The 18,268-nt window shown below is 47.7% G+C and overlaps 1 protein-coding gene across 2 annotated transcripts in view; it reads left to right on the top strand.

Moving 5' to 3' along the window:
* Positions 1 to 17,980, top strand: part of LOC137438933 (carbohydrate sulfotransferase 5-like) — a 71,890-nt gene extending 53,910 nt beyond the window's left edge. For both annotated transcript variants that reach the window (XM_078767566.1, XM_078767564.1), the window contains one exon: positions 16,135 to 17,980. In XM_078767566.1, coding sequence (XP_078623692.1) covers positions 16,142 to 17,344 — 1,203 coding nt within the window. In that variant the 5' untranslated portion in view covers positions 16,135 to 16,141 and the 3' untranslated portion in view covers positions 17,345 to 17,980. The remainder of the gene's footprint in view (positions 1 to 16,134) is intronic.
* Positions 17,981 to 18,268: the final 288 nt, after the last annotated feature.

Below are 18,268 nucleotides of genomic sequence, written 5' to 3'. Positions count from 1 at the left end.
ATACTTTAAGAGAGTTGTAAAGTCTTAAACATCTCAAAACGCAATGCTATTTGTTACAAATTCCTACAAGAATATGAAACATGGTGTTTTTAATAGAAAAACATGCATTTTGGCGGCCATTTTGAAAATGAGGTGATAACACCCATTTAGCTACATGGTTGAATTTGCTATCACATCTTTTCATATTCTAGGGGTAAAGACCTATCCAAAAATCAATATTAGGCTTACTCCCTCATTTTGGTACCAATGGACCCTATTTTGGGGGTCTGGCTGATGGCCTACGACAGGTATCCGATCCCGCACATCCAAGACTTTTCCGCTCGTTTGGCGGGACGGGTTATTTTTTCAAAAATTTACCTGATACGAGGATACCACCAGGTACCTGTCAGGCCGGCCGACGTCCCAAAAACGGCCGTAATCACGCCGTTCGGCCTGTTCGAATTTTTGAGGATGCCGTTTGGCCTCAAGAACGCGGCCCAGGCGTTCCAACGCTTGATGGACGGCATGCTGCGCGACCTGCCATTTCCTTTCGTCTATCTGGACGACATCCTCGTCGCCAGCACGTCCCGGGCCGAGCACCTCCTCCACCTCCGAACGCCGTTCGGACGCCTCAGCGAGCACGGCTTAATTGTCAACCCGGCCAAATGCCACTTCGGCACGACGACCGTTGACTTTTTGGGCCACCGCATCACCAAGACCGGGGCCGTGCCGCTGCCGACCAAGGTCGAGGCCATCACCAAGTTCCCGCGTCCCCGCTCCATCAAGGCCCTGCAAGAGTTCCTTGGCATGGTGAATTTTTATCACCAAATCGTGCCCCGCGCTGCTCAGCTCATGCGGCCCCTTTACGAAGCCCTCCGGGGCAAGCCGGCCAAGCATGACATCGTTTGGTCCGTGACCATGGACGCGGCATTCACGGGCGCGAAGCAGGCCCTCGCCGACGCAACGTTGTTGGCTCACCCGGTGCTCAACGCTCCCATCGCCCTCACTACGGACGCCTCCAACTACGCAGCGGGCACCGTCCATGAACAATGGGTGAATGGGGTTTGGCAGCCGCTCGCTTTTTTCAGCCGGCAACTCCGGCCGAACGAGTTAAAATAAAGCATGTTTGACCGCGAGCTCCTCGGTCTATTCCTGGCCATTCGCCATTTCCGCCACCTCCTGGAGGGCCGCCCGTTCACGGCTTTCGTCGACCACAAGCCATTGGTTTACGCAATGGCCAAAGTCACAGAGCCGTGGTTGGCCCGCCAGCAGCGCCACCTCTCCGCCGTGTCGGAATTTACCACGGACATCCGGCACGTCGCCGGCAAAGACAACGCCGTGGCCGACTGTCTTTCTCGGGCCAGCGCGAACGCGGTCCACCTTGGCGTGGACTTCGCGCTCATGGCGGCTGACCAAACCACCGACACCGCGGTGCAGGCCCTCCGGGCGGCGGACACGGGCCTCCGCCTGGCCGACATCCCCTTCGCGGACACTGTCATGCTCTGCAACGTCTCCCAAGGCCAGCCTCACCCCATCGTGCCTGTTACCTGGCAGCGCCGCATCTTCGCCTCCATCCACGGCCTTTCTCACCCGGGCCGGAAAGCTTCTCAGAAGCTGGTGTCGGTGCGTTTCGTCTGGCACGGCCTTCAACGGGACGTCCGCGACTGGGCCAACGCCTGTACGGCCTGCCAGCGGGCCAAGGTCCACCGCCACACCCAGGCCCCGCTGGCACCTTTCACTGTGCCCGAACGGCGTTTCGACCATGTCAACGTGGACCTGGTTGGCCCCCTTCCCCCTTCGCGGGGTTTCACACACCTGCTCACCATGGTGGACAGGACCACCAGGTGGCTGGAGGCCGTTCCCCTCATTTCCACCACCACCGCCGACGTGGCACAGGCTTTCATCGCCACCTGGGTCGTCCGTTTCGGCGCACCGGCCGACATCTCTTCAGACCGCGGTCCGCAGTTCACCTCCGAGCTGTGGGGCGCGGTCGCCCGCAACCTGGGAGTCCAGCTCCACCGTACCACGGCCTACCACCCCCAAGCCAATAGGTTGTGCAAGCGTTTTCACCGCTCCATGAAGGCCGCGCTCATGGCCGGCCTTCAGGACGACGGTTGGGCCGACCGGCTGCCGTGGGTCCTTTTGGGCCTCTGCCCGGCCCCCAAGGAGGACTTCCAGGCATCCACCGCCGAGCTCGTCTACGGCCAGCCGCTCCGCTTCCCGGGCGAGTTCGTGCCCGACGCTACCAGTCCCTGGTCTGCAGCTCGCCAGCGCTCGGACCTCCAGGAGGCCGCCCGACGATTTGCCCCCGTGCCAACGTCCCGCCACGGTGGCCCCCAGTCCTACATCCCCCCAGCGCTTCGCACAGCAGAGTACGTCTTTGTGCGTCATGACGCACACCGGGGGCCACTCCGGTCGGACCGGATTTCAGTGGACTGCCTCAAGCCGGCGCACGTGGACGTCGACCAACCACCACAGTTGGCCCTTCCTCCACGGCGAGGCCGCCCCCCGTCCACAGTTCCCCCCGCTCGACCACCCACCACCACATCGGACCCCCCCCCCCCACGACCCTCCAGGGGTCGCTTCGGCCGGGTCATCAGGACCCCCCTTAAATTGACCCTGCCTGTGCAAGTCGATTCTGGAGGGGCGTGTGTAGCGGTTACCGCTGGGTGTACACAATCGCCTTGCACCTACCAAGGACGCGGCCAGGGAGCAATCACCATGCCGGGCTCGTCCAGGCCGCCCGGACAGGCCCAGACGCGCCTCTCCCGGGCATGCCCGGACTCGTTGTTCCCGGGCTCGCCCGAGCCTCCCGGGCACGCCCGGTCTCGTCTTTCCCGGGCATGCCCAGACTCGTCTTTCCAGGGCTCGCCCAGGACACCCGGGCATGCCCACTCTCGCCTTTCCAGGGCTCGCCCAGGACGCCCGGGCATGCCCGCTCTCGCCTTTCCAGGACTCGCCCAGGACGCCCGGGCACGCCCAGCCTCGCCTTTCCAGGGCTCGCCCAGGATGCCCGGGCAGGTCCAGACTCGCCTTTCCAGGACTCGCCCTTGACGCTCCGGCATAATGTGTATATATATTGCTGCCCGATAAATGGGCTTTTCAGAGTACCCGAGTTTGATACGTGCAATAAAGCAACTCGGACGAATTTCCGTCTTTGGTCGCGTCAATCCTTCCGACTCGCGTTGGAGCATAGCTCCTTCAGTATGTACAATTATAATGCGAGTACGTCTATAAAGTATTGTATGTACAATTATAATGCGAGTGCGTCTATAAAGTATTGTATGTACAATTATAATGCGAGTACGTCTATAAAGTATTGTATGTACAATTATAATGCGAGTACGTCTATAAAGTATTGTATATACAATTATAATGCGAGTACGTCTATAAAGTATTGTATGTACAATTATAATGCGAGTGCGTCTGTAAAGTATTGTATGTGAAATTATAATGTGAGTGCGTCTGTAAAGTACTGCATATACAATTATAATGTGAGTATGTCTTTTAATTATTGTATGTACAATTATAATGTGAGTGCGTCTGTAAAGTATTGTATGTACAATTAGAATGTGAGTACGTCTATAAAGTATTGTATGTACAACTAGAACGCCACTCAGTAGAGCGCATACTCCCGCCGTGGGTCAAGTTGGAATAGTACGATTTCACAAAAGTTTGAGGGAGTAGTTCAGTGACAACACAAGACAAGACAACACAAGACAGACACTGCACAGATATATATATATATATATATATTTAGAATATATAGAAGATATCGTTGAAAAAGAACAAGGCATTTTCACTTCCATTTTCGGATTCAGCGTTCAATTCTATATAAGTGAGTGTATTTTGAGGGGAGGCAGTGGACGGGGGGCGGCCGGCCGCCGTGAAGAGCAGGGCCCTTGCTTGAGACGGACGAAGTGACGGGCAAGATACAGACTCGTCCGAGAAGATGTTTATTGTAAAAACCAACTCGGGAACTCTGAAAAGCCCATTTATAGGGCTGCATATATATCAAAACCAGAAAGCACAACCGAAACCGAAAGCCACGCCTTTCAGGCGAGGCGCGCTTTGGTGGTCACGTGACCGACAGGTGCAAAGGATTATAACCGCACGCACGGCACGCTTTGGTGGTCACGTGACCGGCCACCCAGGCGCCGTGGCTTGCCCGCCGGTTACGTCACCAGCTGGAGTAAGGAGATTCTGTTGCTGGTCTCGCTTGGGGGACCCATGGGTCGCTACACACGCCCCCCCAGAATGGACTTGATCCAGGAAGGTCAACCTGAGGGGGGTCCGGATGACCCGACCGAAACGACCCCTGGTCAGTCGCGGGGTGGGGGGGGGGGGGGGGTCCGGTGTGGTGTCGGGTGGTCGGACGGGGGGTGCAGTGGACGGGGGGCGGCCGCACCGCGGTGGGAGAGCCAGCCATGGCGGCTGGCCGACGTCAATGTGGGCCGGCTTGAGGCGGTCCAGCGAAATCCGGTCCGCCCGGCCGCCGATGAAGGACTTGTTGTCCCGTCGTATGGTGGCCGGAGCGGCCCCACGTGCGCGTCGTGGCGCACGAAGACGTACTCCACCGTGCGGAGTGCTGGGGGGACGTAGGATTGGGGTCGCCGTGGCGGGACGTGGGCACCGGGGCGAAACGTGAGGCGGCCTCCTGGAAGTCCGTGCACTGGCGCGCGGCGGACCAGGGGCTGGTGGCGTCGGGAATGAACTCGCCCGGTACGCGGAGGGCCTGGCCATACACCAGCTCGGCGGAGGACGCCTGGAGGTCCTCTTTGGGAGCCGTGCGGAGGCCCAAAAGGACCCACGGGAGCCGGTCGGCCCAGCCGTCGTCCTGGAGGCCGGCCATGAGTGCGGCCTTCATGGAGCGGTGGAACCGCTCGCACAACCTGTTGGCCTGGGGGTGGTAGGCCGTGGTGCGGTGCAGGGTAACGCCCAACGTGCGGGCGACCGCGCCCCATAGTTCGGACGTGAACTGTGGGCCGCGGTCCGACGAGATGTCCGCTGGTGCGCCGAAACGCGCGACCCAGGTGGCGATGAACGCCTGGGCCACGTCGGCGGTGGTGGTGGAGGCGAGGGGCACGGCCTCCGGCCACCTGGTGGTCCTGTCCACCATGGTAAGCAGGTGGGTGAACCCCTGCGATGGGGGAAGGGGACCCACCAGGTCCACGTGGGCATGGTCGAACCGTCGCTCGGGCACGGTGAAGGGAGCCAGCGGAGCCTGGGTATGACGGTGGACCTTGGCCCGCTGGCAGGGTGTGCAGGCGTTGGCCCAGTCGAGGACGTCCCGTCGCAGCCCATGCCAGACGAAACGCGCCGCCACCAGCCTCTGGGACGCCTTCCGGCCCGGGTGAGAGAGGCCGTGGAGCGAAGCAAAAATGCGCCGCCGCCAGGTGACCGGCACAACGGGGCGAGGTCGGCCTTGGGAGATGTCGCACAGCAAGACCGTGTCCGCGAAGGGGACGTCAGCCAAGCGGAGGCCCATGCCCGCCACCCTGAGCGCCTGCACCGTGCCGTCGGTGGCCTGGTCAGTTGCCATTAGGGCGAAAGCGACGCCGAGGTGGACGGCGTTGGCGCCGGCTCGAGAAAGGCAGACGGCCACGGCGTTGTCCATCCCGGCGACGTGCCGGATGTCCGTGGTGTACTCCGACACGGCGGAGAGGTGGCGCTGCTGGCAGGCCGACCACGGCTCCGTGACCTTGGCCATGGCGAAAACCAACGGCTTGTGGTCGACAAAAGCCGTGAACGGGTGGCTCTCTAGGAGGTGGCGAAAATGGCGGATGGCCAGGTACAGCCCGAGGAGCTCGCGGTCGAAGGTGCTGTACTTCAACTCGTTGGGCAGGAGTTGCCGGCTGAAGAACGCGAGCGGCTGCCAGGCCCCGTTGACCCATTGTTCATGGACCGCGCCCACGGCGTAGTCGGAGGCGTCCGTGGTGAGGGCGATGGGAGCCTGGGGTACCGGGTGGGCCAGCAGCGTGGCGTTGGTGAGGGCCCGTTTTGCGCCGGTAAAAGCCGCGTCCATGTCTGTGGACCAGACATTGTCGCGTTTCGCCGGCTGGCCACGGAGGGCGGCGTACAAGGGCCGCATGAGTTGCGCAGCTCGAGCTGCTCGAGCTAGCTCGGGGCACGAAGCGGTGATAAAAGTTCACCATCCCGAGGAACTCCTGCAGCGCCTTGACGGAGCGGGGGCGCGGGAAAGCGGTGATGGCCTCGACTTTGGCCGGTAGCGGCACGGCGCCGGTCCGCGTGATGCGGTGGCCCAAAAAGTCGATCGTCGCCACACCAAAGTGACATTTGGCCGGGTTAACGATCAATCCGTGGTCGCTGAGGCGGCCGAACAGCGTCCGGAGGTGGAGGAGGTGATCGGCTCTGGACGTGCTGGTGACGAGGATGTCGTCCAGGTAGGTGTAGAGGAACGGCAAGTCGCGCAGCACGCCGTCCATCAGGCGCTGGAACGCCTGTGCCGCGTTTTGAGACCGAAGGGCATCCGGAGGAATTCAAAGAGGCCGAAAGGTGTAATAACGGCTGTCTTCGGGATGTCGGCCGGGTGGACGGGCACCTGGTGGTACCCCCGAATCAGGTCCACTTTTGAAAAAATGGTCCGCCCCGCCAACCGGGTGGAAAAATCCTGGATGTGCGGGACGGGGTACCTGTCGGGGGTAGTGGCATCGTTAAGGTGGCGGTAGTCGCCGCATGGCCGCCATCCGCCCCCCGGCTTCGGGACGATGTGCAGCGGCGAGGCCCAGGTGCTGTCGGAGCGCCGCACGATGCCGAGGCGCCCCAGCGCGGCGAATTTGGCCTTGGCGACGGCGAGTTTGGCGGGCTCGAGACGGCGAGCCCGGGCGTACACCGGCGGGCCCGTAGTGGGGATGTTATGCTCGATGCCGTGATGCACCACGATGGCCGAAAACTTCGGTCGCATGAGGGCCGGGAACTCCGCGAGGAGACGTGCGAAGTCGTCTGCCAATGGGAGGACGCAGGAAAACTCGGGCGCGGAACGGCTCAAAGCGCATGCCAGGGAGCTGAAAGTTTCGGCGTTGACGAGACGCCGGCATTTCACGTCGATCAGTAGCCCGTGGGCGCACAGAAAATCGGCCCCAAGCAAAGCCATGGGGACGTCCGCCGTCACGAACTCCCAGTGAAAGAGCTGGCAGCCGAAGCGGAGGGCGACGGTGCGTGGGCCGAAGGTGCGGATGGCGGAGCCGTTGGCCGCGATTAAGGAGGGGCCGCAAACGGCGGCCCGCCTGTCCTCCGCCGAAGCGGGAATGACGCTCAGCTGGGCGCCGGTGTCGCAGAGAAAGCGCCGCCCCGACGCTTGGTCCGCGATGAATAGCAGGTTTCCGGAACGGCCGGCGTTCATTGCTGGTAGGGAACGCCGGCCCGCCCGTTTCCCGACTTGCCGAACGTGCACGGCGTCCGACATGGCGGGGGTCGACATGATCGGGCCTGCCGCCCGAACCTGGCGTGGAAATAACACCAGGACGGGTCCGGCGGGGGCTCCGGTCGACGCGTCGGGACCGGGCGACGCGGCGTCGCCGCTGCCAGTCGCGCTGGCTCGGCGGCCTCCGGGAAGGAAACTGCGTCGCGGGCACCGGGCGGGTGGGCGGGAGGGCTCCCGGCCGCCACCCCGACGAGCTGGCTTGCCGCTCCGGCGAGCTGGCTTGCCGAATCGATCTTGTCGGCCTCCTTGGCGAGGTCGCGGGGGTTCACGATGGTCGTGCCTGCCAGGGCGACCCGTACCTGGGCCGGGAGCTGTCGAAGAAAAAGCTCCCGAAACAGGAAATCCGAGGGGTGCTCGCCGAGCAACGCGAGCATGTCATCCATGCGTTCGGACGGGCGCGTATCGCCGAGCTCAGGAAGGTCGAGCAGGTGCCGTGCGCGCTCAGCCGGGGAGAGGGCGAAAGCGCCCAGAAGAAGTGCCTTGATGGCGTCGTACTTGCCATCAGTGGGCGGGTTCTGGAGGAAGCTCAGGCAGCGGGCGGCGGTCGCAGAGCCAAGCGCAGCGACCACGTAATGGTATCGCGTGGCGGCCTCCGTTATGCTACGCAGGGCGAACTGGGAGTCCGCCTGCGCGAACCAGACGGCGGCATGTGCGTCCCAGAAGGTGGGCAATTTGAGGGACACTGCGGTGTCCATCGCGTGTCGTAAATTCGGGGTCACCAGTGAAGATCAGGGCCCTTGCTTGAGATGGACGAAGTGACGGGCAAGACACAGACTCGTCCGAGAAGATGTTTATTGGAAAAACCAACTCGGGAACTCTGAAAAGCCCGTTTATCGGGCTGCATATATATCAAAACCAGAAAGCACAACCGAAACCGAAACCGAAAGCCACGCCTCTTAGGCGAGGCACGCTTTGGTGGTCACGTGACCGACAGGTGCAAAGGATTATAACCGCACGCGCGGCACGCTTTGGTGGTCACGTGACCGGCCACCCCGGCGCCGTGGCTTGCCCGCCGGTTACGTCACCGGCTGGAGCAAGGAGATTCTGTTGCTGGTCTCGCTTGGGGGACCCATGGGTCGCTACAGTATGTACAATTATAATGCGAGTACGTCAATAAAGTATTGTATATACAATTATAATGCGAGTACGTCTATAAAGTATTGTATGTGAAATTATAATGTGAGTGCGTCTGTAAAGTATTGTATGTGAAATTATAATGTGAGTGCGTCCCGTAAAGTACTGCATATACAATTATAATGTGAGTATGTCTTTTAATTATTGTATGTACAATTATAAAGTGAGTGCATCTGTAAAGTATTGTATGTACAATTAGAATGTGAGTACGTCTATAAAGTATTGTATGTACAACTAGAACGCCACTCAGTAGAGCGTATACTCCCGCCGTGGGTCAAGTTGGAATAGTACGATTTCACAAAAGTTTGAGGGAGTAGTTCAGTGACAACACAAGACAAGACAACACAAGACAGACACTGCACAGATATATATATATATATATATTTAGAATATATAGAAGATAATGTTAAAAAGAACAAGGCAATTTCACTTACATTTTCGGATTCAGCGTTCAATTCTATATAAGTGAGTGTATTTTGAGGCATGTGTGACTTCAAATAAAATTGTAAGCCAGGAAAACGTCCGTTTCATTCCTTAGGGATACAACATGTAAAACTGGCCCAAACGCCAAAACAAAACTCGCTCATTTTAAGTCGTACAAGCTAATGCGACCACTCATTCTTCTGGGAAGAATCCCGTGCACATGCTTGTCACACTTATAACTCACCGAAGTCTTTATAAGTTCATGAAATACTGACACCGCGATTAACATTCGCTGAGGTAAATGTTGATCTCTTCTGAGGTGAAAAAAGAAAAAAAAGCAGTTTTAAAGCATTATACGTATCAAACGATACATACACAGCTCATGGTGCACCAACTATGGTTTAACATGGGTCAATATGGTTCAACATGGTCCACTATGGTTCAACTTGGTTCATTTTTCAATTTTCCCTTTTTTTTCAATTTTCCAAATTTTTTCATTTAATTTTCAATTTTTTAAATTTTCCAAATTTTTTTTTGTTTAATTTTCATTTTTTCAATTTTCCAAATTTGTTTTGATTTAATTTCCAATTTTATTTTTCAATTTTTTCAATTATATAATTTTTTTAATTTTCCAAATTGTCTCATGAATTTGAAATATAAATTTCTTTAAATTTATATTCAAAGAAAATTTGATAATAAAATAATGCTTTTTTATGCGCGATCAAAACATTCAAATAAATTCAAGGCTTTATTTGAGGTACTATATCATTACATGACAACGGTTTGTTTTACCATTAATAAAAAGGGTTTATACCTTGAAAAATACTCCGCAAAATATGTTAATTCAAATCGAATTAGATGCTGAATATTTTGAAAGATACAAGTATAATCATTCAGAAGCAATTCATATAGGATTAGGCTCACATATTAACCACTTCTTTAGATTCATAAAGAACAAGACCGAGATTGTTTTTAAAATGGAAAGCCCCTTTGAATTCACTGTAGCTATAACTTCATTGGTGGATAATTCCAATACATGGTTAAAAATTAATACCGAATCTATTCCAAACATCATACCGAACCCTATTCACGATTATACATCTAATCTGGTTCTCATTTCAATGATAAATTTAAATATGCGTTGTCGTTCGTTTAAGGCCCCTATTATTGAAATAAAACACACTAGAAATATTCTTCATTTTATATTCGAAATAGTACATATCTCAAAGAAAGTTGTTTCTTTAAAAACCAACGATGATGATTTAGTAACCAATAATGAAACGAGTGATAAAACAAGGTGTGATGAAACATGTGATAAAATGTGTGATCCACCTATGGATCACGCTAGTCGATATAAAATGCTGATTCTGGGACACCGAAACAAAATCCACGTATCCCCCCTGGCAACTTTTAAAAAGTGGGCCGGGCCTAACAAATAAATAAATTAATTAAATGTTAATTTAAAAATATATATATATTTTCAAAATCTCTGATTTTCTCGTTTTCCCGATTTTTCTATAAATTCCAAAATTTCCAAATTTCTAAAAAATATATATAATTTCAGAATTATAACAATTAATAAAATAAAAAAGTAATTTTCTCAAAACGGTAAATTATTTAACCATATGGTTAAAAAAATTTTTGGAAGTCAACAACATATTGCAAGTTTGTGAATATTTGCGAATATTTGCGAATGTTTGTGAATGTTTGTGAATGTTTGTGAATGTTTGTGAAAGTGAATTCCTACAGCGGACACGCAAAAACCCCCAGCATGCGATCAGTCGCTATATAGGAACTCCCACCTCCCACCTCCCACACTTAAACTATTACTTTAAGTAAAAAATAAAAAACTAATTTTTTTGTTGGAGTATATAAAAATGAGTGAACAACAAGACAGAATATTTCAATATATATTTAACGCAATTAAACATTTGGTTGAGAAAATTATAATATGTATACATCTATCTATAATTCCAGTAATCTCTGTGTGTGTGTGTGTGTCTGTGTGTGTGTGTGTGTGTGTGTGTGTGTGTGTGTGTGTGTGTGTGTGTGTGTGTGTGTGTGTGTTTGTCTGTGACCGCTGTTTCTCGACAACTACCGGTCCGATATACTTGAAACTTGCCAGGTATATTGCTGGGGACCCGAGGATGTGCCTTTTCAAGGTTTCATATTAATCGGAGAAGTAGTTACCGAGCTATGGCGATTTCTTTACCAAACTCCGCAAGCCGTTCGCTTTGGACCAAACCATTTCATGTAAATAGAGGGGGGGGGGGGGGGGGTTCTGTGGTCGCTGCGAATGGACCAAACCATTTCATGTAAATAGAGGGGGGGGTTCTGTGGTCGTTACTGCCACGTGGTTTCAAAGTTTTTTTTTGTTGTTGTTGTTTGCACGCATGCTTTTTTGCACGCACGTACGGGCACCCACGTACGGGCACGTCCTAGTAATTATAATAAGGATAACACACAGAATGAATGATTAAACGCTAAATATTTTCAAAACTATTTAAAATGGATGATTTTTTACCCATTTGGGAAAGTAAGATAAAATTTAATAATCGTAAGAATCTCCCAAATTCATTAAGATGTCTAATAGTTGGTTCAAGCAGATGTGGGAAAACCTGTTTGCTTTTAAAGATGCTCCTTATTCCAAACTTTTTAGATTATGAAAATTTAATAATTTTCACAAAGTCTAGTTTTCAGCCAGAGTATCAACTGCTATCACAAGGTTTTAATGCAGGTCTTCAAAATGAAGATATAATCGGTTTATTGAAATGGCAACACGAACTAAATAAGTACAACATTAAAGATTTAATGCAACTATTTTGTGATACTCCACAAAAGGGTAAAAATAAACCAAAACCCATATCACCTTTCGCAAGTTCCTGCGATAGATTATACCCCCAAAAAATTTCAATTGTTGCGTTATTTCAGTCAAATGATGAAACAAGAAATTGAAAATATAGGAGCATCAAAATCTGATGATGAAGAATCATTCCGACACCGTAAGGAGATAAATCAACCTCCTGATTATGTTGTGAAAGCTCTTCAAAACAATGAATATTCAACGGAGACATAAACCAAAGCGGGTCTCATTCCAACAGAAGAACCCACACAGTTTTATCTTGTTAAAGAAAAGGTATTTATATTTACTGATAAATTGGCATTCTTAAGTTCTGACCTACCACCTATTAAATTAACCCCTAGATTAATGTTTCTTCTCACAAAAGATGGGTATATTAATTCAAAATATTTTGATAAGCCGCTTGATATGGAAAATGAGGAAGATAAGGTATATATTGATGTAATAAACTCGCTTGATTATAAAGTTTCTGTTGCTGGTAAACGTAAGAAGAATGAGAAGGAAAAATCTATTATTAATGCGTTAAGTAAGCTTGGTTCGGGTGTTAGTTTTCTTCCAAATGACTCATCACAATTAGTTAATAGACTATTACTGTTGTTGGGTAGGAAAGAGGCGGGAAACAACAATTGTTTTAATGAAGCATCAGCCATTCCAGATCAGTTGTTGAATAGGAAAATAATTAATAAATGTCAATACAAAGATATTTTATCACATGTTAAATAAAATGAGAAGTACAGTACTTATTTTCAATTTTAGAAAGAGTAATTCTACAGAATCATTCCAATACCCGCTACAACTTGATCCCACAAAGGAATATGAAGCGGCGTTATTGTCTATGGAAACCTATAATACCTTGTTTAATATCACAGAAAAAAAATAACAAGTTTAGTTATAATCCAGGGAGTGGATATAAAACTATAGAAGTTACACCCGGAGCTTACGATATTTCTCAAATAGCTTCTGAAATTGAATGTCTTATGAAAGAACAGGGAGATGAACCAAAAAATATTGTTATAGATATTCAAAGAACACACATCAAAATCAACTATTCGACTTAAAAATAATTATAAAATAGATTTCACAATTAATAACTCATTCCGAGAGTGATTAGGTTTTTTTGCAAAAAAGATTGAATCAAACAAAATGTTTTACAGCGATAATATCATTCTAATATCCGCAGGTATAAATTCGGTATTGATTAACTGTGATTTGATTGATGGCGCTTATAACGACGGAGTAAAAACAAATACAATATTTTCATTCAGCGCTTACTCAACACCGATTGGTTATAAATTTAATATGGAACCAAAAAATCTCGTTTATTTACTTGTGTCAGGAAAAACCATTTATAAAGTAAATGTTAAGATAACCGATCAAGATAATCGGATGATTTCTTTCAATAATGAAATTATATCCATCAGAATTCACCGACGTGAAGTTTTTCAATAAATAAATAAAATTGTAATTAGTTAAAGAATATAAAACTATTAATAAATGAACATCCAACGGTTTTTTTTTTGGAATGTAGTTTTAACACAAGTGATCAATATAAAAAGAAAACTTTCCAGGATTTGGCGTTTGTAAAAATAGGTCTTATATTCAATCGGGGGGGGGGGGGGAAAAGAGGTTATGTTAACGTCGAGCTGAGAATTTTTAATTCCATTAAAATTTTCAATGGAGGATATATTCTATTTTGAAAAATTGTGTTGGCCAGACACTAATTATTCTCGACTAGAACAAAAAATCAAAACGGTAAAATTGAAAAAATTAAAACTAAAATGTTAAAAAGCTAAAATGTTAAGTTTTTATTCTATTTAGAATATGTTTCATTCTAAAATGTTAAGTTTTATTCTATTCTAAATTATATTTAGAATAAAAACACGATGGTTGTTGTGAGAAAACACAAGTTGAGAAAATATACCAAAATTTTTTTTACAGCGTATTGTCGAGATTGGACAAATGTTATTTTCTGGCTCTCCTGAGAGTAGACACACTTGTTGCGAGATTTGTGGAATGATCAGAGGTTGATTTTGGTTGGATTTGCCTCAACGCAGGCAAATGTAGGTTGTTTTAAAGCAACTGCCTCACCACACGATTCAGAGTACGAAGAGCAGGAGAATGGGTAAGATAACTGAAGATGAGATGGGATGAATCTGTGCATTAAAGAGAGCAGGTTTCTGTGGAAGAATTTCCATACTGAATTCATATCATGGGAAGCAGATGTAGGAGACCAGACTTGAAGCATGCTGGCTGTTTGCAGTCCCTGCCAGTTTGCCTGAAAAAATAGAATAAGCCTGTTCTTCTCACTTACCCAACTCATCCACCAAGTTTTGTCAAAAGTGGTCCACAACTTTTTGAAATATCGTGCTACATATCGTTTTTGGCCCTATCACTAAATGGTGAAGATTCACTGTTAAAATTCAAAAAAACTCGTATCTCGATTCGCATAGTCACCAAAATCTAATTGATTCGTTGTTGTCACACACCCAACTTGTCCACCAAGCTTCGTTCGAATCCGTCCTTAATGTTTTGAGATATTGTGCTCTATATCGGTTTTAGCACTATCACTCAATTGTGAAGAATTACTTAAAAAAATTATCTGATCCAGATCCGGATTCGAAATCTTCAACAAAATTGAATCAATTTTTCCTTGTCACACACTCAACCTGTCCACCAAGTTTCGTCTGAATCCGTCCATGTGTTTTTGAAATATCGTGCTACATACCGTTTTTGGCCCTATCACTCAATGATGAAGAATCACTTTAAAAGATTTTAAAATCATCTGATCCGGATTTGAATGTTCGCCAAAATCGAAACAATTCTTCCTTGTCGCACATCCGACCAGTTCACCAAGTTTCGTCAGAATCTGTCCACAACTTTTTGAAATAGCCTGTTCCATAACAGACAAACAGATAAACAAATAAGAATGCACCAGGTAACCTGACATTTATGACGAAAATCGAGAGAAACAATAATTGATTGGTGAATTGATTGATTGTGTAATTAAAAATTAAAATGAATATTAATCGTAAAATAATTAATTTCTTAATCCAAAAAAAAGAATTGTTTTTTGGCTAATAGCATAAAATTAATAATTGGCTAATAGCACACCTAAACCACCTCTGCTTCATCCGAATTTGTAACTTTTGAAAAGTAATTAAGTGGTTGATTGAGAAATTAAACAATTAATCGATTAATGAATAAAGCAAAATACCTTTTATTGCCAACTCACTTCGTCATTGTCATGTCCAAATATCAGCTTTCTAGCTCATAAGGTGCTTGAGATATTTCCAAGACAAGAAAGAAAATAAATAAGTACTTAATAAATCGATAATAATTAGGTATTTAATTAATTAATTGAAATTATAACCAAACAAGAGAGCCAATCAATAAACAGAGGAGAGAATCTTGACCTTTGACCTATATAGTCAAAATAACATTGACAGCCTCACTTTGGTCCCTTGGTATCCCTTGGTAAAGTTTGACGAAGATTGCTGAAAGCTTGCCCTATTCACCTCAAAATCGTTGCTTTCCCAATTCATTGAAGCACTATGCATTTGCTGTTTAATGTCCAAGTTAATTGGATGAAAAGTTACGAATTTTCAGATGAAAATTGATAATTTTAGAAGTTTGACCTTGTGTTGACCCTTTGACCTGAAAATAGTTGGTTTCCAAATTCAGTGAGTTACTATGCCATTGCTGTTTAATTTTCAAGTTAATCGGGTGAAAATTGATGGTTGTCGAAGTTTAACCTTGAGTTGACTTTCGACCTCAAAAAATAGTTGGTTTCCCAATTTAGTGACTCAATATGCAAATGCCGTTCAATTTTCAAATCAATCCGATGAAAAATGACAATTTTAGAAATTCGATCTGAAGATGACCTTGGACCTTTGATCTCAAAACGAAGAGGTTTCTTCCTTATGACCAACTCTACAATCTGGTGAAGTTTCGTGAAGATTGGTCTAAAAGTGTGACCTGTAGGCGATTGACAGATAGACAGACAAACAAGAAGACGTCACGCAGAGCTCGATACTTGCAAAATCCACCCCCCGCCCCTTATTGCTCCCCTCCACATCTACCTCGTCGACAATGGTCTACCTCATAGACAATATTGGTCCACTCAGAAGAAGAACTATGATGTTGGTTACATTTAAACTGTTGCATCAAGCAAGTGCTTGTGCTAAGAAACATTTACGAAGGATAAGGATAGTTTAAAAGGTACTAAACAACACATTATTGAGAAAGTTATTATATTGTGGAAATTGGAATTAATCATCTTTTTGTAACACCACAGATCCACCATGCTGCGTTCATCAATCAGGATACCAGCCTTGTACATGTTTTTGGGGATGGCATCCATGAGCGTGATCATGTTCATGATGCAGGAGTTTTCCACAAGCACCACGCCATGCCGCTTTCACTATGGCAAGGTGTCGGACCCCAAGCAAAGCCACCTTCTGGTTCTTTCCACGTGGCGTTCTGGATCTTCACTTTTTGGACAAATCTTCAGCCAACATCCGGATGTTTTCTATCTCATTGAACCTTGCTGGCACATCTGGAAGTGCTTGCGGGGAGTTGGTGCAACAGGCATGCAACCAGCTTGCCGTGACATGCTACGCTCAATTTACCAATGTGATACTTCCATTTACAACTACTACGAACAATCTCCACCCCCAAAAACAGGGCGAACAATGTCATCGATTTTCATGTACGGAGTGAGTCGCGCCCTCTGCTCACCACCTGCATGCAACGCCTTCACGGCTGGGACCATCACGGAAGAGAACGTCTGTCGTGCCAAATGTTCCAAACGTCCTTTTGAGGCAGTCTCTCTCGCTTGCGAGGCCAGCAAACATATTGTATTCAAAGAAGTTCGATTTATGGATTTAGAACCATTGAAGCCCTTGCTAACCGACCCGAACATTGACCTTCGTATAATCCATCTTGTGCGTGACCCCAGGGCGATAGCGTTTTCCAGAATTAAATCTGCATCCAATTTTAAAAGAGATAACGGTATTGTCATGAATATGAGTGGTACCAACATCAATGATGATAAACAAAAAGTTCTTGAAGTTATTTGCAAAAGCATAGAGCGGATGCGAAGTGTAGCCAGAGAAGACAACATGCCATCTTGGTTGCAAGGTCATTACATGCTGGTACGTTATGAAGATTTCGTTGAGAATGTCGAGAGCACGCTCACTCGTATGTTTAACTTCGCGAGGATCCCCGAGAATGTCAACGTCTCCCACTGGATCATGAAAAACACACACGGCAAGAGAGTGGCAGGGGGTGCATTTGGAGTAGTCTTGAAGGATGCCACAGCAATTTCACAGAAGTGGCGTAAATACCTTCCTTTTAACAGTGTTCTGAACATCCAAAATGATTGCGGAGGAATGATGAAAGCCTACGGGTACAGGTTCATTGTCAAAAAAGAACAGCTTATGAACATGGAGTTTGATGTTGTTGACAACCTCCCTGAAAATGTTAGCTCGCACACACAGCCATGAAGAGGTGGAAATGTTACACTGTCATTCTGAAAATACCCTTGCTTCAAATGGTTGGTCGGTGGTAAAACAATGATCTTGGAGAAGAGCAACTGCTGTAAAGTTTGACAGATGCTAAATTAAGAAAAGGCAGACCAACATTAACAGACCAACACAAATAAGTAATAAATTCCGAGTATTGCAATCGGGATATTGATGGAATTGTAGATTGGCAAGTGTAACAATGATTTCTGTGAGTGTCGGAAAAGGCACAATGTGACAATGGACGATATGCTTGGAAGACTGAAGGGAAGAGCCTGAGGCTTGTTTTCATTGGTCTGATTCCACGGAAGAGAATAGAGATGAAAACGAGCATCCAGCATAGACATGGGGAGGTGAGTGTCACAAACTGTTTGCCATATGGGACTTTTTCATGTGTCTGACCTTGTTATTGGACCTGTTATTTGGAGTCTTGGGGGTCTTACTAGTCTTCGGGAGTCTTAAGAGTATTTGGGTCTTCAGGATCTTGAAAGGTTCTTTAAGGCCTTGGGAGTATTGGGGGTCTAAAGGGCATTGGACATTTTAAGGGACTTTAGGAATCTTAAGGATGATTGGGGATCTTCAGGTTATTGGTGGTTTTATGAGCCCCTAAAGGCACAGAGCGGTCTAAAGGATGTAAATGTGTAATGATGTCTAAAGGGTCTTAAAGGATCTTCTAAGGTCTAAGGGGTCTCAGCAGTCGAAAAGATCGAAAGGTTTAAAACATAAATTTGAAAAGTACGTAATTAATCGACATAGGTGTCATCAGGGTGCAACTGACGTTCAAATAGTACGGAATTAAGAGACACATAGTCACACGGCTTCAAGGATGGACCGTTTTTAGCTCACCTGGAACGAAGTCCAGGGGAGCTTATGTGATGGCCGTCCGTAAGCACTTGCAACTTCTTT

This window comes from Myxine glutinosa, chromosome 13, assembly GCF_964187855.1.
Source record: "Myxine glutinosa chromosome 13, kmMyxGlut1.1, whole genome shotgun sequence".
Classification (NCBI taxonomy): Eukaryota; Metazoa; Chordata; class Myxini; order Myxiniformes; family Myxinidae; genus Myxine; species Myxine glutinosa.
Note: the sequence above shows the minus strand (reverse complement) of the source record. Positions and strands in the feature narration are given on the sequence as shown.